Source organism: Myxine glutinosa, chromosome 14 (assembly GCF_964187855.1).
Source record: "Myxine glutinosa chromosome 14, kmMyxGlut1.1, whole genome shotgun sequence".
Classification (NCBI taxonomy): domain Eukaryota; kingdom Metazoa; phylum Chordata; class Myxini; order Myxiniformes; family Myxinidae; genus Myxine; species Myxine glutinosa.
The window spans coordinates 74,816,605-74,837,429 of record NC_136274.1 but is presented as its reverse complement, the minus strand read 5'-3'; the positions used below and the strand labels follow the sequence as shown (position 1 = coordinate 74,837,429).

At 47.0% G+C, this 20,825-nt stretch overlaps 1 protein-coding gene and 1 long non-coding RNA gene across 22 annotated transcripts in view; one reads left to right on the top strand and one right to left on the bottom strand.

The window, feature by feature from the left end:
- LOC137439918 (T-box transcription factor TBX2) overlaps positions 1 to 18,134 on the bottom strand; it is a 61,872-nt gene extending 43,738 nt beyond the window's left edge. The window contains exons 1-5 of one of the 9 annotated variants that reach the window (XM_078768276.1): positions 17,273 to 18,134; positions 15,354 to 15,621; positions 10,042 to 10,188; positions 6,478 to 6,569; positions 4,496 to 4,626 (exon numbers count right to left, since the gene is read on the bottom strand). In XM_078768276.1, coding sequence (XP_078624402.1) covers positions 4,496 to 4,626; positions 6,478 to 6,569; positions 10,042 to 10,188; positions 15,354 to 15,621; positions 17,273 to 17,613 — 979 coding nt within the window. In that variant the 5' untranslated portion in view covers positions 17,614 to 18,134. Of the gene's footprint in view, positions 1 to 4,495; positions 4,627 to 6,477; positions 6,570 to 10,041; positions 10,222 to 15,353; positions 15,622 to 16,965; positions 17,253 to 17,272 lie in introns of those variants that run through there. The other 8 variants (XM_068136167.2, XM_068136162.2, XM_068136168.2 and 5 more) reach the window with 8 other exon arrangements.
- Positions 17,552 to 20,825, top strand: part of LOC144888834 (uncharacterized) — a 94,998-nt gene continuing 91,724 nt past the window's right edge. The window contains exon 1 of one of the 13 annotated variants that reach the window (XR_013621397.1): positions 17,552 to 17,574. This is a non-coding gene — a long non-coding RNA (uncharacterized LOC144888834). Of the gene's footprint in view, positions 17,575 to 17,975; positions 18,037 to 18,503; positions 18,562 to 19,130; positions 19,461 to 19,507; positions 20,148 to 20,200; positions 20,334 to 20,825 lie in introns of those variants that run through there. The other 12 variants (XR_013621394.1, XR_013621386.1, XR_013621389.1 and 9 more) reach the window with 12 other exon arrangements.

Below are 20,825 nucleotides of genomic sequence, written 5' to 3'. Positions count from 1 at the left end.
CCTTGCCTGCAGTTCAAACTCCACATCATGGCGCATGATGCTTCGCTTCACGGTTCCGCGCAAATTATTTTCTTTAAACATGTGCACGGTGTCTTTCTTTTTTTTGAAGCTATCTAAGGCGCAGCTTGTACATATATCACATGCAGGACAAGGACATTAGGAGATATCAGTGTACTTTTACATTGATCACAAATACATGAGTAGACATTGGATGAATCGACATAATGTGCAAAACCTCGGATCCCAGAACCGTGCATAATCAGACAAAGATTCAGATGGGAGCAACAGGCAGGCCAATGACGTCTAAGGCAAGATCAACGAAGAATGTGGACATGTCTAGAGGAGGCAACCTCCTTTGCTACAACCTGAAAAGCTCAAGCTCAACAATGAATCGACATTAATAGCAGAAACGTACTCAAAGCGAAGCAGAATTCGTCATTTACCATTCAAGCAAGGTATTATTACGTCACTCAAGATCAATGGACAAATCCCCTGTTCTCCTTATAACTCTTATTATTATTATTTTCTTTAATACAGAAATCAATCCTCATGTGGAAGGACAGAGGGCAGCGGGCTTGTAGACTGACAGCTCAGGCTCAACGGTGAACAGGGAGACAAGGATGTCGCAGATGAATGGATGAGTGGCAGATAGGAAAGAGGTGGAAGGGTCAGTGAGGGTAGATGAGGGTAGATGAGGGCATGGGTGGGTGTGGAAGAAAGCATGAGATGACCATGGGCAGCACTGTAGGGAAGGATTAGAGACAACCCTGCACCGACCTCTTGAATTTTATTTTCTTATCATCCCTTTCTATTATAATAATACAGTCATGTTCCCTTACAAGGAACTTTAGCACAGGAGGAGGCTATTAGGCCCATTAAGTCTACACGATGGTTGCCAACTTATGGTTGATTGTCCATGCTCGATCCTTTGTAAATGCTGAGGGTCAAGCGAGGACGGATCATGTACTATTTTAAAGCCTTTGGTGTGGCTCGGCCGGGGTTCGAACCTCCGGCCTCCAAGAGTCGGAGCGGACATTCCAACCATTATGCCACCGAATCTGTTTTCCTGAGCAATGATCTCAAAACCAATCAATTATTTGGCAAAGAGTAAATGGACTGGTATGTTACTGTGTTTCCTTCCCTCCTCTCTTATTTTCCCATTCATTAATTCCCCTGTTTATTGTGTCCAACTATGGATCCACTGCCCTACTGGCAGTTTGTTCTTTCACCGGTCCTTTTGTCCTCTATGGGTATGTAAAACAAGGTGGTGAGCCATTATCATGGAAGACAAGGGGAGGTGGAGGTGGGAGTACATATTTACCAAGTTCCATTTCCAAGGAAAAGGTGCGATCATTTCTCCAAAACAGTGAAGGATCATGCAGACGTTACTATTTTTCGATTGGCCTGATTCACATTCCTGCCTGAACCGATGGCTCCGCATAAAACAGGTGTTAATCGCATGTATTGATGTTGCTAAGTCTATTAGACTCGTGATGTCCTCGTAATTAATGTGAATGTACACTGATGGCAACTCATGTCGTCGTCCTGCATGTGATTGAAGCATAATGTGGGTAGGGGGAGAAGGGGTGTGGGGTGGGGAGGGGGAGAAGGGGTGTGGGGAGAGGGAGAAGGGGTGTGCATTGGGTTCGTTGTGGGTTGTCTAATATAAAAACCACCTTTAGAGGCCATTTTCCCCCGCAGAGCAGGGGTTGGCCTTTTTCAGGCACCGTTGTCACCTTTTTCAACCATGGTCCCCTTTACGGCCGGACATCAAGCTGCCACTACCTGCCGCCAAACCTGGTAGTCGCCTCTTGCGACACACAGGGAATTACCAGTGAACTGGTACTCAATTTACCGACCTCGGAAGGATGACAGGCTGAGCCGGGTTAAATCTAATATATAAAGAAGAAAGTTTGTTTGTTTGTGTGTGTGTGTGTGTACTTATTTGTTTGTTTATGAATTCGTACCCTGCAGGAACCACTGCAACCAAACTTTGCATGGCCTCCTCTTTCGTCCAGAGGAAGGTCGCGGGCTATGCTCGGATTAAAAAAATTAATAAAATGAAATCATATAATTGCCCCTCAGCCTTGATCAGGTGTTGTACTAATACACTGCCTTGGTTTTTTTTTCCCAGGAGTGATCGAGTAATGTGTTATGAAGATCTTATGTTGAGGTTCTATTTAGTGATGTGTTGTTAACAACACAAATGTAATTATTATAGTGTTTACAAGTGCGGCTGTTGTTGAAAAGAGTGCTTTACACCATTTATTATAACACTTCCGTGTTCAGGCCTCGAGTGAGTATGTTCTTATACCCCGCTTGGGTTTTTTCCCGGGAGTGATCGAGTAATATGTTTTGCGATTGTCATGCAGGAAATATTCAAATACATATTTCACTGAATTCACTGGGCAATGCCGTGTACTTCAGCTAGTATTTAATAATGAAGGCCAAATCATTGAGTATGGGTGTAATAATAAATGCCTTTTCAAAAATTGGACAATGAAGGGGATTAATTGGGGTGCAGTGAAGAATCCCACCTCCATCCTTCCTCTTCTTCCCATACCATATACATCTCTCTCGGATCCATATTTGGCTATGACAAATGATTAATGAAAAGTGAAAATTTGAACTCGCCATTTACGTGACATCAAGCTGCCACTAAAGTTCATATTTTTTCTCTTCTATTTGAGACTGGATAAATTGCAAAAAAATTGGACGAAATGTAAGGCAATAAATTTAAACATAATTTATTACATTAGAAGTCATGTCCTCAAAATGGTATTCCGAACATGCTCAGTTTTAAAATCAAGTATCTCAAGGTAAATCTCGTTATTTGGTTTAACAACAAAAAAGCAACACCTGTATAGCACTCCCCCCTCCCTACACTGACTAACCAGTACTAGCAACACCTGTATATTACCCCCTCTCCATACACCGACTAACCAGGTAATTAACCAGTACTGGCCAACTTACACCCCTACCCACACCCCAGAGCACGTCCCACTCCCTCCCGAGTCGGCAAACATCACAAAGCATCCTCATTTTAAAGAGTGAACACAAAACTAGCAAGTATTTCGTTTATTTACGATACTGCTCACCCTCAATCTTGTAAATGGACACATGTAACCAAGTAACCAGGTAATTAACTAGTACTGGATAACCTAATTTTGATGTAAATGACCAGAATAAAACAAGCCATCTTTTATATATTCACGTTACATCTTTTAAAGGTTCTACTACTACTACTATTACTACGACTACTACTACTACTTTCACTAAATAATTATTCCCACGTTCTTGTGGGGTCGGCCAGAGAATGTTGGCCCAGGTCTTTCATGACTGGTCAGGCCTGCTGGTCAGGCCTGATGTTAGACTGCAGGGGATTTGGAATCTGTTCAGTGTCAGCAATAACTATCACACTCTTCCCGAAATTCACGTTGGGATATTTAACGTCACTGACTCGTTCTCACAGACAGGACACCCAGCTTAATGTCCACCCGAGGGACGGCACACTTTGTGACGCAAAGCACCAATCAGACAGTTTATCGTCGGGTCGGGAATCAAACCCAGACTAAAGAGCTCGAGGTCAATTGCACTTGCTCTGCATTATCCCGTCAGAACACTTCTCTTACAAAGAACTACCAACAAAACGGGAAGAATATTCATTACGTTGTGGAGAAACACCTGAGGGCCCATGGGACATGTGAAAATGATCAAAACTGGCTGTTCCGGCATTGTGCAACCGTAAAACCTCCCATTCAGCTCGTTCCAAGCGGCATCCTTGTTATAATATACGTGTACACAAAGAAACACGACCAGTTATTCATTATAACACTTCCAAACAAAGAATGATTAACGACACAATTCCAGGGTTGAACATGCTGAGGTCACCTTGTAAGCTCACAGCACAGCCAAATGCCGCACTGCACTCCACTCGCTGTGCAGTAGAGTGCTGTGTGCGCTTTTGAAACACTAACTTGTGATGTTGTGATATTTTGCCCTTTGTTGTTTCAGGTGAAGATTGTTGATGGAAGTTAAAGAGTAAACAATTGTGAGGCTGAGATGTAAATGTGCTTAAACTTTACCCCTCGTGAACTCGGGAGAAACATTTCCGGATTGTATTAACGTCACTGACTCGTCACTGACTCGTATTATTTGCAGTTGACACCTACTTGATGAATCCCGACCTTCTTTCTTAATCATCCATTGCTTTACCTTCACGTGTGAGTGAAAATTTACTGACGTAAGGTTTACATACGTCATCCACGAGACGATGAACATTCTTTCGTAATCTGACAGAAGTTCCAGTTCATGGTATGAATTTGGCATGATTGACTGATGGTGGCGCCTTGTGTAATTGCACAATGTAATTGTGCCGACATGGCTTGCATTCACAGTTTAAACAAAGACCGATTCACATTGTACCATTATTTCCCATTCTGTTCAGATAGCATGTTGGTGGTGGCCGAGTCGGAACGGAGACGTCGGTACCAACCTGCGTACAGAGGACTGTGAGGAGCTCCATGAGGGCCAGAGCCGGGACGCTCCTCGTCGGAATCCACGTCGTCCCGGTCATCGTGCTCTGCCTCTTCGAAGGAACGCAGCGAATGGAGCGCAAGTTGTTTCCTGATTTACAGTGAAAAGAAAGAGGTAAAAAAAAAAGAAGTAATGTGCCGTGCTCTTGTGGATTTTTTTTTTACAAGTTTAGATGAATGTGACTGTTGCAGACTTGATCAGTCAATCGTTGTGGTGATGAATCCAGGCAACCTGGTTGACACACAACCATATAAAGAACCGGTCCACGTCACTCGACACAATTGGTAAGGTGACATATGTCGGTGAACGGCGTCTTACAATAAGGCCTGGCATAAGTTCTGACAAAATCAGGGCAGGCAGACGTGTTTGATTTCTACGACAAGACACGACAGAATATTTTTTCCCGTGGTTTGGCAACTGATCAACTTACAATTTTTTTTTTTTTTTACTGGATGCTCAGTTTGTGTTACATCGTCTGACGTTCACAATACCATCCCCTCTTGAGGAGCCAGATTTGTGTCCACATTTGCAACGGTACTCCAACAGCGCGCCATTGCCGGTCTCAACGAATCACAATCGAAACGATCGTCATCGAAAGAGCGAACACAGCTCTTGCATGAAGGGTGTCCAAGTGTGGATCCGTAAATAATTTGCAATCTTTCTGCATAATATTACGATGTTCCTTTACGAGACATATTTTAAAAGAGTGCCGGCCTGGATTCAAAGAAAGCCTGTAAGTTGGGAACCCAGGAAGAGCCATAACACTGGGCAGTTGCAGGCAAATATTTTTTCAGAGAGGAGTTTAAAAAAAAAGTAAACTTGAAAGGGAATTAGGAGGCGAGTGCAAAGCTCATTTGTACATGCTGTACCTGAGGCAATAATTGTGATTCCAAAAAAAAAAATCTGACTCCCTCCCAATAAGGTATGCACTTCAAGCACAGGCTTTACTCAGGTGACAAACCATCAAAAATAAGACAGGTGAGGTAGTGAGATGAAAAAAAAAAAATCGCACCTGTGTCCGAATGAAGCGGCTCAGTTTGGCATTTTTAATATGAAGTAGGCAAAGCCTAGAAACGAACGCAACCCTTTAGAAATCTTTAAAACAACCCTTTGGAACCCATAGAATTACACTTTAGAACCCTTTAGAATTAAACACGGTGGGTTCGAAAGGTTCTTCTTCATTTTTGACGGAAGGACATATCCAAATATTGAAGCGGCTTCACTGCTTAAAATCAACAGAAGGAAATAAAAGTGCCAAAACCATTCATTTTTGAATAAGAATTAAAAAAAATAAAGCGCAGCGTGAATGGTGGGCTGGTGGGGTGGGCGGAGTCTAAATTAGAGACCTTGCGTCTACAGCCAGGGGGCAGCAAAGCATTGCTTCACTGAACAGAAACCATTGGTGAGCCGGCAATGGGCCATTATATAAATATATATATTTTAAATCACAATGCCATTTGTAGTAACTCGCAGACACTGAAATGAATGGTAGTGTGATGTTGGTTTCTGGTTCTCTCCGCTATCGTCATTACTTCATCAGTCATTCATTTGGCTGGGACGCACTCCTTGTCAGCATTGTGCTAAGACGTTAACCATGTTGGGAGATATTAGAACCCATAATCCACTTCGATCTAATCCCATAAGCTGGCACGGCATTGTGGCGCGGTACGTAATCTGGGAAGGGGAGGTGATGCTCCACCTCGGTCCCCTTTTCCCACTTCCCGATGCACAGGGCACTTGGATCACAGAGCCACCGCATGTGCGTCGAGACATTGCAATGGATGTGGCGCGAGAGCAGTGATGCCGCCAACGACCGTAGCACACGCACAGTGATGTAACAGTTCTGGTGTTGTTGGCCTGACATTATGTGATGTCATGATAAGCGGGTGGGAGTGTCGCGTGTGCGTGTGATGAACATTGTACATGTGTGTCGAGGCGCACCTTCCCAGGACGTACCTCTTCTCCCGGCGCCCGTTCCCCGTGTCCCTAAAGCCCTTAGCAAAAGGGTTGTTGTCGATCTTGAGCTGTGTGATCTGCGTGAGACATGGTATGACTTACAATCACAGAAGAAAATTACAAGTGCCATTTGCTATTTGCAAATTCCTCTTTAGTAGGTTATCTTTCAGGTTCAGAATATTGTAGTATTTCCCATTCACCGTTTTTCCAAAGTTAATTTGTTTTGTCGTTTTTTTTCATCTTGGCATCTGCATGCTACTCTGAACAACCTGCAAGGATTATCACACCAGTGATAAGCTTCCGAAGAATTAGCGATTACAAACATAAAATTGTTAAACCTTCATTCTCCAACCAGTTTGGATGCTGAACATCCCCAAATACCCCTCACCAAAACCAAAAAACCACGGTATCACTTTCAAAATGAAAATTTAACGATTTTTTTTTTTAATTAAGGAAAATATTTTTTATCTTCATCATCAAAGAAAAGAAAAATATTTTCTCTCAAAGAATAAAACAATTACTTTCGTCATTGATTCTCGTACGCCAGCTTGCCAATAGCAAACGGAACGAAAAGGGTCGAGTAAACGTCGAAAACAACGGTCACCTTGCGTCGTAAAGTTTCAATCCTGTGTGAAAGGTTATCAGCAAATCCAGCACGGTATGAACGAAATTTTCCCTCTCTTTTCATCATAAAATTCCTGAACGTTCGTGTGCACTCCTTCCATGACAACTGGATCCTTTCCGGCGACTGCCCTTATCGAAATCCTCAATGTTCGGGGCAGCGGGCTTGGAGTCGCGGACGTTTCCCCCGATTAATGTGTCTCGGGGTAATACGTGCTGAGCGTTTCATGCGTCGGGTCGGAGATGGTGAGGAAGGTGAATTAACATGGTGGCAACAAGGTGAGAATTGACGAAACAAAATGTCACCTTCTGATTTGAATCTCAAAAATGAAAAAAATTCGCAATTAAAATTTCATTTGATAATAGAGGGCAATTTTGGGCAGATCGAACAAAATAACAAAGTTCTTCTTCACAAGTTAACGGAAGACAATTGTATCATTAAAATGGTGGCGACGAGGTGGGAATTGACAAAACAAAATGTCACCTTCTGATTTGAATCTCAAAAATGAAAAAAAATCGCAATTAAAATTTCATTTGATAATAGAGGGCAATTTTGGGCAGATCGAACAAAATAACAAAGTTCTTCTTCACAAGTTAACAGAAGACAATCGTATCATTGAAATGGTGGCGACGAGGTGGGAATTGACAAAACAAAATGTCACCTTCTGATTTGAATCTCAAAAATGAGAAAAATTCGCAATTAAAATTACATTTGATAATAAAGAGGGCAATTTGGGCAGATCGAACAAAATAACGAAGTTCTTCTTCACAAGTTAACAGAAGACAATTGTATCATTGAAATGGTGGCGACGAGGTGGGAATTTACGAAACAAAATGTCACCTTCAGATCTGAATCTCAAAATTGAGAATAATTCGCAATTAAAATTACATTTGATAATAAAGAGTTCAATCTTGGGCAGATCGAACAAAATAACGAAGTTCTTCTTCACAAGTTAACAGAAGACAATCGTTTCATTGAAATGGTGGCGACGAGGTGGGAATTGACAAAACAAAATGTCACCTTCTGATTTGAATCTCAAAAATGAGAAAAATTCGCAATTAAAATTACATTTGATAATAAAGAGGGCAATTTTGGGCAGATCAAACAAAATAACAAAGTTCTTCTTCACAAGTTAATGGAAGACAATTGTTTCATTGAAATGGTGGCGACGAGGTGTGAATTGACGAAACAAAATGTCACCTTCTGATCTGAATCTCAAAAATGAGAAAAATTCGCAATTAAAATTACATTTGATAATAAAGAGGGCAATTTGGGCAGATCGAACAAAATAACGAAGTTCTTCTTCACAAGTTAACGGAAGACAATCGTTTCATTGAAATGGTGGCGACGAGGTGGGAATTGACAAAACAAAATGTCACCTTCTGATTTGAATCTCAAAAATGAGAAAAATTCGCAATTAAAATTACATTTGATAATAAAGAGGGCAATTTTGGGCAGATCAAACAAAATAACAAAGTTCTTCTTCACAAGTTAATGGAAGACAATTGTTTCATTGAAATGGTGGCGACGAGGTGTGAATTGACGAAACAAAATGTCACCTTCTGATCTGAATCTCAAAAATGAGAAAAATTCGCAATTAAAATTACATTTGATAATAAAGAGGGCAATTTGGGCAGATCGAACAAAATAACGAAGTTCTTCTTCACAAGTTAACGGAAGACAATCGTTTCATTGAAATGGTGGCGACGAGGTGGGAATTGACGAAACAAAATGTCACCTTCTGATCTGAATCTCAAAAATGAGAAAAATTCGCAATTAAAATTACATTTGATAATAAAGAGGGGAATTTGGGCAGATCGAACAAAATAACGAAGTTCTTCTTCACAAGTTAACGGAAGACAATTGTTTCATTGAAATGGCAAAAGGCGTTTAAACTACCAGGCCAAATGGAATCTGGTGTTATGTTGTTGGAATGATTTTGACATTGGTATGAAAGCAGTGAAACAATTTTATCTTAAATGTCGGACAAACATTAACATTAAATGTCGGACAAACAATGACGTTGATTAATCACCGGGGAAAAAAAAATGGATCTCTACGACGCAGCGTATTTACAAAGTCAATGAATTTGCGTTTTCTCGATGTTGCTAAAGAAGGAAAAGGCAAATTCCGCAACACAATGGCAAATGTAGAACAAGGATGAATGTTTGAACTGAATTTCAAAAATTCCTGTTTTACTGGAGGGGGGGGGGGGGGCAGCAAGGAAGGGGGTCGGAGGAATGAAATTCGTCTCTTTCTTCGCACATTTATCTGCCCAGTGTGAGTGAAACTCCCCGTGAACGCGGAATCAAAGTAACTTTGCAGATTATTTATTCGCTACAAAACGGAGCACAATTTACATGGGAACGTGCAAGCGCCTGGACTCCTGCGCTGCTCAGCCCCCTCTGTGCGAAGCCCCTCTTTCTCCGGATTTTTTGGCCATCGCTCATCGAAGAACCAAAGAGAACGTGGAGTCGGGAAGGGGCGAGGGGGGCGGGAGGGGGGGGGGTAAATTCTGTCACGTGAACCACCCGAGTTGCCTCCATTCAAACACCTAGCAGCTATGCGGTTTCGTTGGAATTATGTTCCCCTGGCTGTAGAACAGACGCGTCTCTGTTCCACAGCGTGCCTGGAGACCATTTTTCCCAGGCTCATGCAGGCAATCGCGACAAGTCCTCCAAAAGAGGGTGTTCCTAGGTCGCTGGAAATGGACCGAGACGCGCCGAGGACTTTATTCGGGCACTTACTGCGTGGAAGGTAAATTTATTTCACTAGAAAAACGTCTTCTGTGCAGCATTGCGGTGAAAGGATTGGGGGAGGGAGTGGGGGTACTGCCTGACGATCCTCGCTCTTATACAGGGTAGGACAGAGAGTGGGGTCGTGGCGGTGAGGGAGGGGTTAGGGGAAGGGGCAGGTAGGGCTTGTACCTTGTCATTCTGGTAGGCCGTGACGGCGATGAAATCCGTTTCTTGGAAGACGTAAGTTCGAAACGTGCTGTATGGTAGCTTGAGGATGTCGTTCGCACGCACGATGTGGAATCGAGGTTGGTACTTGTGCATTGAGTTCAAAATGGTCTGCGGGTAGGAAGGTAAGGTCGTCCAAGCCATCTGCAATGCCGGCAGAATCGGGCGAGGACGGGCGCAGTGCTGCGGCCTCACTCTCGCGTACATAGCACCGCACGAAAGTACGCACCGAGGGTACATGCGAATTGCATAGATTATATAAGGTCACCACCTGGGATTAAAGTTAATTCACCCCCTACTCCCCTCCTCTCCCATCCTGCACTTCCCCTCACTTGTTCAATTCCTTAATGGAACCTGATGAGACCTGGCCGAAGCAAATAAAGCTGGTACTTTGCGAGGAATCTTGTTTGCACACAAGTGGGGATACCCGTTTCTACCAAGTGGGGATACCCGTTTCTACCAATGGCTTGACGACCAGATATTCACGACAATAACTGGTAACCGGGTAGAACCTGCTACTTGCTACAACAACCGGTGATCTAGCACAACAGCCAATTCGCTACAACAACCTGTAATCTATGCGAGTACAACATGAGATTCACTACAACAACACAAAGAGTGATTGGGTATGCAATCAGCGATTTGCTACAACAACTGGCAACTCGACAAAACATGTGATTCGCCATAGCAACCGGTGGGTGATCCGTTACAACGTGTGAGATGCTACAACAACCGGTGATGCAGTATACAATCCATATTTCACTACAACAATCTAGGATCCGGTATACAATCCATATTTCACTACAACAATCTAGGATCCGGTATACAATCCATATTTCACTACAACAATCTAGGATCCGGTATACAATCCATATTTCAAAACAACAATCTAGGATCCGGTATACAATCCATATTTCACTACAACAATCTAGGATCCGGTATACAATCCATATTTCACTACAACAATCTGGGATCCGGTATACAATCCATATTTCACTACAACAATCTAGGATCCGGTATACAATCCATATTTCACTACAACAATCTAGGATCCGGTATACAATCCATATTTCACTACAACAATCTGGGATCCGGTATACAATCCATATTTCACTACAACAATCTAGGATCCGGTATACAATCCATATTTCACTACAACAATCTGGGATCCGGTATACAATCCATATTTCACTACAACAATTTAGGATCCGGTATACAATCCATATTTCACTACAACAATCTGGGATCCGGTATACAATCCATATTTCACTACAAAATTCTAGGATCCGGTATACAATCCATATTTCACTACAACAATCTACGATCCAGTATACAATCCATATTTCACGACAACAATCTAGGATCCGGTATACAATCCATATTTCACCACAATAATCTAGGATCCTGTATACAATCCATATTTCACGACAACAATCTAGGATCCAGTATACAATCCATGTTTCATTGCAACAACCGGTGATCCGTTACAACGTGTGAGATGCTACAACAACCAGTGATCCAGTATACAATGTGTGAGACGCTACAACAACCGGTGATCCAGTATACAACGTGTGAGACGCCACAACAACCGGTGATTTGGTATACAACGTGTGAGACGCTACAACAACCGGTGATCCAGTATACAACGTGTGAGACGCCACAACAACCGGTGATTTGGTATACAACGTGTGAGACGCTACAACAACCGGTGATCCAGTATACAATGTGTGAGACGCTACAACAACCGGTGATCCAGTATACAACGTGTGAGACGCCACAACAACCGGTGATCCTGTATACAACGTGTGAGACGCTACAACAACCGGTGATCCAGTATACAACGTGTGAGACGCCACAACAACCGGTGATTTGGTATACAATGTGTGAGACGCTACAACAACCGGTGATCCAGTATACAACGTGTGAGACGCCACAACAACCGGTGATTTGGTATACAACGTGTGAGACGCCACAACAACCGGTGATTTGGTATACAACGTGTGAGATGCTACAACAACCGGTGATCCAGTATACAACGTGTGAGACGCCACAACAAGCGGTGATTTGGTATACAACGTGTGAGACGCTACAACAACCGGTGATCCAGTATACAATGTGTGAGACGCTACAACAACCGGTGATCCAGTATACAACGTGTGAGACGCCACAACAACCGGTGATTTGGTATACAACGTGTGAGACGCTACAACAACCGGTGATCCAGTATACAACGTGTGAGACGCCACAACAACCGGTGATTTGGTATACAACGTGTGAGACGCTACAACAACCGGTGATCCTGTATACAACATGTGAGACGCCACAACAACTGGTGATCCAGTATACAACGTGTGAGACGCCACAACAACTGGTGATCCAGTATACAATGTGTGAGACGCCACAACAACCGGTGATCTAGTATACAACGTGTGAGATGCCACAACAACCAGTGATCGGTAGACAATGTGTGAGACACCACAACAACCGGTGATCCAGTATACAATGTGTGAGATGCTACAACAACCGGTGATCTAGTATACAACGTGTGAGATGCCACAACAACCAGTGATCTAGTATACAACGTGTGAGAAGCCACAACAACCGGTGATCCAGTATACAACGTGTGAGACGCCACAACAACCGGTGATCGGTATACAATGTGTGAGACGCTACAACAACTGGTGATCCAGTATGCAATGCGAGACGCTACAACAACCGGCGATCCAGTATACAACGTGTGAGATGCTACAACAACCGGTGATTTGGTATACAACGTGTGAGATGCCACAACAACCAGTGATCAAGTATACAACGTGAGACGCTACAACAACCTGTGATCAAGGAAACAACGTGTGAGACGCTACAACAACCGGTGATCCAGTGTACAACGTGTGAGATGCCACAACATCCAGTGATCCAGTGGACAACGTGTGAGACGCTTCAACAACCGGTGATCCAGTATGCAATGTGTGAGATGCCACAACAACCAGTGATCCAGTGGACAATGTGTGAGACGCTTCAACAACCGGTGATCCAGTATACAACGTGCGAGACGCTTCAACAACCGGTGATCCAGTATGCAACGTGTGAGATGCCGCAACAACCAGTGATCCAGTATACAACGTGTGAGACGCTTCAACAACCGGTGATCCAGTATGCAACGTGTGAGATGCCGCAACAACCAGTGATCCAGTATACAACCTGTGAGACACTACAACAACCGGTGATCTGGTATACAACGTGTGAGATGCTACAACAACCAGTGATCCAGTATACAACGTGTGAGACGCTTCAACAACCGGTGATCCAGTATGCAATGTGTGAGATGCCACAACAACCAGTGATCCAGTGGACAACGTGTGAGACGCTTCAACAACCGGTGATCCAGTATACAACGTGTGAGACGCTTCAACAACCGGTGATCCAGTATGCAACGTGTGAGATGCCGCAACAACCAGTGATCCAGTATACAACGTGTGAGACGCTTCAACAACCGGTGATCCAGTATGCAACGTGTGAGATGCCGCAACAACCAGTGATCCAGTATACAACCTGTGAGACGCTACAACAACCAGTGATCTGGTATACAACGTGTGAGATGCTACAACAACCAGTGATCCAGTATACAACGTGTGAGATGCTACAACAACCGGTGATCTGGTATACAACGTGTGAGACGCTACAACAACCGGTGATCCAGTATACAACATGTGAGACGCTACGACAACCGGTGATCTGGTATACAACGTGTGAGATGCTACAACAACCGGTGATCTGGTATACAATGCGTGAGACGCTACAACAACCAGTGATCCAGTATACAACATGTGAGATGCTACGACAACCGGTGATCTGGTATACAACGTGTGAGATGCTACAACAACCGGTAATATGGTACAATACACGATGTACAACAACCGGTAATATGGTACAACAAACGGTAATATGTTACAATACAAGACGCACAACTACCGGTGATCCAGTATACAACGTGCGAGACGCTACAACTACCGGTGATCCGGTATACAACGTGTGATATGCTACAACTACCGGTGATCCAGTATACAACCGGTAATTCACTACAACAACCAGTAATGTGGTACAATACATGATGTACAACAACCGGTAATTCACTACAACAAACGGTAATGTGGTACAATACATGATGTACAACAACCGGTAATTCACTACAACAAACAGTAATGTGGTACAATACACGATGTACAACAACCAGTCATTCACTACAACAAACGGTAATGTGGTACAATACACGATGTACAACAACCAGTAATTCACTACAACAAACGGTAATGTGGTACAATACACGATGTACAACAACAAGTAATTCGCTACAACAAACGGTAATGTGGTACAATACACGATGTACAACAACCAGAAATTCGCTACAACAAACGGTAATGTGGTACAATACACGATGTACAACAACCAGAAATTCGCTACAACAAACGGTAATGTGGTACAATACACGATGTACAACAACCGGTAATGTGGTACAATACACGATGTACAACAACCAGTAATTCACTACAACAAACGGTAATGTGGTACAATACACGATGTACAACAACCGGTAATTCACTACAACAAACGGTAATGTGGTACAATACACGATGTACAACAACCAGTAATTCACTACAACAAACGGTAATGTGGTACAATACACGATGTACAACAACCGGTAATTCACTACAACAAACGGTAATGTGGTACTATACACGATGTACAACAACCAGTAATTCACTACAACAAACGGTAATGTGGTAGAACACATGATTCACAACAACCAGCGATTCAATACAACAATCGCTGGTCCAAGCAACAACTTGGGCATTTCAACGTTAGCTCACATACATATATATATATATACATAGATAGCTCTGGTGATCCCAACAACCTGTATTTTACATTATTTAATAAGGAATTGTCCAAATACACCCAATGGCCACAACTATCACGATAAATAGTTAAATATAAATATTATCAAAAGCAATAATTGTTAAATCCAATAATAATCGTGCAATAACAATCATTAAGCCTTTTTAGATCATTGATCAAAATATGAAAAAATATAAATATAACATAATAACGGTTTTTTAAAATAAACAACAGGGAGGGTATTTATAAACAGCGACAACAACAACAACAACAACAACAACAATAGCCATAGTCTGAGCATAAGTTTAAGAGCAGGTGAACTAACATTCGCTAGAGGAAAGGTGCTCGGCGTGTCGGACGCGTCGATGTGTGACACCTACGAATCCGTGCTTGTCCGAGATGTTGTTGGTGAGCTTGAGCTTGTGGAAAGACACCACCTTGGACATCCACTGCTCTCCCGTGGCGGGCGAGTCCGGGTGGATGTACATGCGTTTGGGCATCTCGGGGTCCGCCTTGCCCGCGACCATCCAGCGCGAGTTGTGGAACTTGTACCGACAGTCGTCCGCCGCCACGATGTCCATCAGCAAGATGTACTTGGCCTTCTTGTCCAGGCCGGCCACGCGTACTTTGAACGGCGGGAACATCCGTCTGCGGAACACGCGGTGCGACCGGTCGTGAGAGAGCCGGACGAGCCGGACGAGCGACGTCGCCATGCGGACACTTTGCGTCGATCACGTCGGCGGGAAATAGAAACGCGGATCGCGGTCCGAAGGGAATGCGTTCAAATACGTTACGGACAACAATTACCGAGGTGGATAACCGACGCACTTACAGGTGTCTCGACGGCACAACGAGCCCGAAAGGCGCGCTTTGGTTTTACCCATTTTTGCGCCATGTGTCACAAATCGGACAGAGACCGAGGTGCTCATGGAGGTCGGGGTGCTCCTGGGATGACCGAGGTGCTCGGAGAGAGACAGAGAGAGACATAGAGACAGAGGAGAAAGACTCTCGAACAGAGAAACAGAGCTGTTCGGAGAGAGACAGAGGTGCTCATGGAGGTCGAGGTGCTCCTGGGATGACCGAGGTGCTCGGAGAGAGACAGAGAGAGACATAGAGACAGAGGAGAAAGACTCTCGAACATAGAGACCGAGCTGTTCGGAGAGAGACAGAGGAGAGAGACAGAGATGCTCGGAATGACCGAGGTGCTCCCGGAATGACGGAGGTGCTCAGAGAGAGACAGAAGTGCTCAGAGAGAGACAGAAGTGCTCAGAGAGAGACAGAAGTGCTCAGAGAGAGAGAGACAGAAAGAAGTGCTCGGAGAGAGACAGAGGTGCTCGGAGAGAGACAGAAGTGCTCGGAGAGAGACAGAAGTGCTCGGAGAGAGACAGAGGTGCCGGGGAGAGACAGAAGTGCTCGGAGAGAGACAGAGGTGCTCGGAGAGAGACAGAGGTGCTGGGAGAGAGATCGAGGTGCTCGGAGAGAGACAGAGGTGCTGGGAGAGAGACAGAAGTGCTCGGAGAGAGACAGAAGTGCTCGGAGAGAGACAGAAGTGCTCGGAGAGAGACAGAGGTGCTCGGAGAGAGACAGAGGTGCTCTGAGAGAGACAGCGGTGCTCGGAGAGAGACAGAAGTGCTCGGAGAGAGACAGAAGTGCTCGGAGAGAGACAGAAGTGCTCGGAGAGAGACAGAAGTGCTCGGAGAGAGACAAAGGTGCTCGGAGAGAGACAGAGGTGCTGGGAGAGAGATCGAGGTGCTCGGAGAGACCAAGGTGCTCCCGGAATGACCGAGGTGCCCGCAGAGAGACCAAGGTGCTCCCGGAATGACCGAGGTGCCCGCAGAGAGACCGAGTTGCCCGCAGAGAGACCTAGGTACACCCATCGGTCTCTGCTCTCGGCACGGACGCTTTTTCATTATTGATGAGAGATATCGCACCGCGGGTCCCGGTACCTGTCGGACGGGGAACTTTACCGGCGGAGCGCGGGAAATCACCAACCAGGGGCGAATTAGGTGTCGAGTTGTTCCAATGAGCGAGCAACGGCATCGTAAATGATAACTTGATAACGTACAAATGAAAGTTCTGCAAAATGAAGGGAAGAGCCGAAGGAACCCGGGTGATGTATAAATAGTCCGCCCACGCCGCGCTGTTTGAACGGCTGAAAGCGATCGACCAAGGGACAGACAGACAGACGGACAAACAGAGAGACGGATATTAAAATCGCGTCTCTTCGGTCACATTAAGCACCGACACGGAGTTCAAAACACCGGCAGCGACAACGTTCCGACGGCCCCACGCCCGTTACCTGCCGGATTTGGTGATGACCATTTCGGTGCCGAACTTGTGGAACTGGTCCCAAAGTTCTTTGGCCTCCAGGGTGACCTTAGGGTCGTCTTCCACGGCCTCGTCGCTCTCCAACCCCTTGAGGTGGCGAAGATGGGCGGCTTGATGTCCGTGCGCCGCGGCCGATAGCGACGGGTCTCCGCCGAGAGCCTTTCCCAGTGATCCGGGCAGGACGGGAGGCAGAGCGAGCGGGAAGAATGATGGCTGGGCGGCGAGGAGAGCGCTCATGGGGAGCTCACCCGGCCGGCTGGAGAAGAAGGGATGGTAGGCCATGCTGCTAGGCACTAGGGCTGGCTCTCGCATCGGGGCCGCACGCGAGACCCTCCGGGGAGACCGGGAGAGGGACCGGGGGACCCGCAAATACTCGTGGGTCCGGACTCGAGACGGGACCGATCCGGGCCCGGAGGACGGCGAGCGAGGAGTGCGGCTCGGACGGGCAGAGCCCGGGCTCGCACGGGGCGGAAAGAGGTTCGCTCGGTGCGAGCTCTGGAGTCCGCAGCGCACGGGACGCGGCGTCACGGCCTCGCGTCTCCGTCTCTCGCCTCGCCTTTGTGCCGCTGCTGATTGAGTGCCGCTGATTGGTTATTTGACGCGCCGCAGCCAATGGCGAGGCGCCGGGGGCGGGGTTGGCGCGCTGGGCGCGATTCGTCCGGCACGAGGTGTCGCGCGCGGCGCGCAGCCGGCCGCCGGGGCCACCGCCAATCAGCGCCCGGAGCGTGAGCTCAGGTGACTCGCCGCCCGCAGCGCACCTGACCCCAAATGTGCCCCGGGGGCACTTCCCGCCGGTCGCTCGCCCTGAGAGCGTGTGCAGATTCCACGCACGTCTGTCCTTCCCTCCCCTCCCCTTCCTCTCGAGCCGGGGCTCTGAAAGTAGCGCTACTCGTCGCGCTCCCAGCTCCCTCCCCAATCCCGCCGTTCGAGTCCTCACCTCACACGCTCTACCTTTTGTTCGCTTTTGTTCTAGCGAGACGCGTCGCCTATTTATACGTGGCGAGCACTTGCGGGCGGCAGGAACGTCGGAAGCGCCGGGGTTCCTGACATGGACAGAAACGGGCGAATAAGGAAAAAAAAAACAAATTTATCTACATTTGATGCCAAAGCTCAGGAAGTGCCGGGAAAAAGAGCGCGCGAAGGTCGGAGCGAACACCGGCCGAGTCGGACAAAGTGCGCGGGAAAAGAGCGCTAGTTACACCGGATCCTCGTTACTCGTGTCCTAAACGAGATTTCACCCAAGAAAAAGTTCCTACTCAGGTGAACACCGGAATATGCCGTCACGTGGGCGGGGGGTGCTGGGGGATCCCGTGGAAACATTCACAACGGCTTCAAAATTCACGATCTTCCGGAACGCCCATTCATAAAAAAAGGTTCATTGGTAAAAACATTTAATTTGATAATATAGTGAATACTAGACGCGCGTCGCGGCTCGGTTCGTGGTGAATACTAGACGCGCGTCGCGGCTCGGTTCGGGGTGAACACTCGACGCGCGTCGCGGCTCGGTTCGTGGTGAATATTGGACACGCGTCGCGGCTCGGTTCGTGGTGAACACTAGACGCGCGTCGCGGCTCGGTTCGTAGTGAATATTGGACACGCGTCGCGGCTCGGTTCGTGGTGAATATTGGACTCGCGGCTCGGTTCGGGGTAAACACTCGCGGCTCGGTTCGTAGTGAATATTGGACACGCGTCGCGGCTCGGTTCGTGTTGAATATTGGACACGCGTCGCGGCTCGGTTCGTAGTGAATATTGGACACGCGTCGCGGCTCGGTTCGTGTTGAATATTGGACACGCGTCGCGGCTCGGTTCGGGGTAAACACTCGCGGCTCGGTTCGTGGTGAATACGAGACGCGCGTCGCGGCTCGGTTCGTGTTGCGAGCGGTAGGTGTGATCATGCGACCCGTGCTCTCATTGTATGAGCTGCGCTTTGTATGTCCGACCTGTTCTCGGAATGAAATGCTGCACAGGTAGGCGGTTATTACGTGGTTTCATAACGCTCAATCAATGCGCCGCCATTATTGCGATGGTCACCTGCCCTCCGGTCGCCTCCGTCAGATAGAGACCCCCCATCTCCTGGATACAGATCTATGTACTCGGTGCTGATGCGACGCTCCAAGACCTTCGGCCGGACGATCTTCTTCTTCTTCTCTTGTTTCAATGTAATATTTAATTTTTAATTTCTCTTACCTGATCCCCTCGGTGCGCCCCGTCCCCCCCGCGAGCCACAGAGCCCGCGTCGGCTATAAGGTGATTAGCCGCTCGGGCAGCGCTCTCGGCCTCCCGGCGCCAGGCGTCTGTCCCGCACAATGGACCAGTCTGCACGCACTTTGCGAGCACTCAGCCCCTGCGTATCGATGGCCGGGCCATTGCCTCGGCGGGCACCCCTCACCCCTGGAATGGACCGTCGGCCATTTGCGTTGATGTTTGTGGCGGGACGTGCGGGACCAGGGACGACAAAGGCGTCACCGAGTAGCTACAAGTGTAGGACCAGGGAGGGGAAAGATCGGGCAGCTTGAGCTTCGGTTCCCGTCGTGTTCCGTGCACAAACCCCCCGGACCCCCTAACCCACCTCACGCATCCACACACGACATGTACCACCCATCCCGCCAAAAAACGTCACCGGCACGCATCGCTGCAAAGCCTTGGCGCCGCGTTACGCACACAATGGCGGCCTAATCTGGACGTAATTAAAAATCCAGGGAATAATCACTCGGTCGCCATTAGCCCAGCGTGACGGACACTCCCGCGTCCCGCTCCGGACCCCGGACGCATCGTCAATGCAGCGGGAGGTTGTGTCCTGCGAGGGGCGCGCGGGGGATTAGCGGCGCGTCGCGGCTTTGCTGCAGGTGAGTGAACGAGCGAGTGAATGAATAAGTGAGTGAGTGAGTGGTCGCCGCGAGCGCGGGGATAGCGAGGCGCCACCATAATCCGCCATCTCCAGAGGCGGCAAGTGTGAAGTCCTTTGTCTGTCGCCGGCGGCCCATTGTCGGCGAGCGCGGCCCCCACCCGGCCTGGCGCCGCCTGATGAGTTTGTGAGTAAACAGCGACCGGGCGAGGATTACCCTGAGAGCAGACGGGGCTGTTCGCTGATAATTAGGGGCCGCGGGAGGTTTCATTGAATGGCGTCCATCTCCACCGAGCACCGAGTTTCGAGGGTTCTCACTATTGCCCATTGGAATGCCGAGATAAAGAGAAAACGGTTTGCTTTGGTTTTCCGCTGATGAATTGGCAAAACCCTCTAAAACTGTGTGTGTGTGTGTGTGTGTGTGTGTGTGTGTGTGTGTGTGTGTGTGTGTGTGTGTGTGTGTGTGTGTGTGTGTGTGTGTGTGTGTGTGTGTGTGTGTGTGTGTGTGTGTGTGTGTGTGTGTGTCAGGACAAGAGTCCTGACTTTCAGGATCCGTGTTTTATAAGACCGCAGGATTTTGCAAACCGACTATCCAATCCAGCAATCCAGGTGCACACACACACACATACACACACACAGACACATATATACACATGCAAACATACACATATATACACAT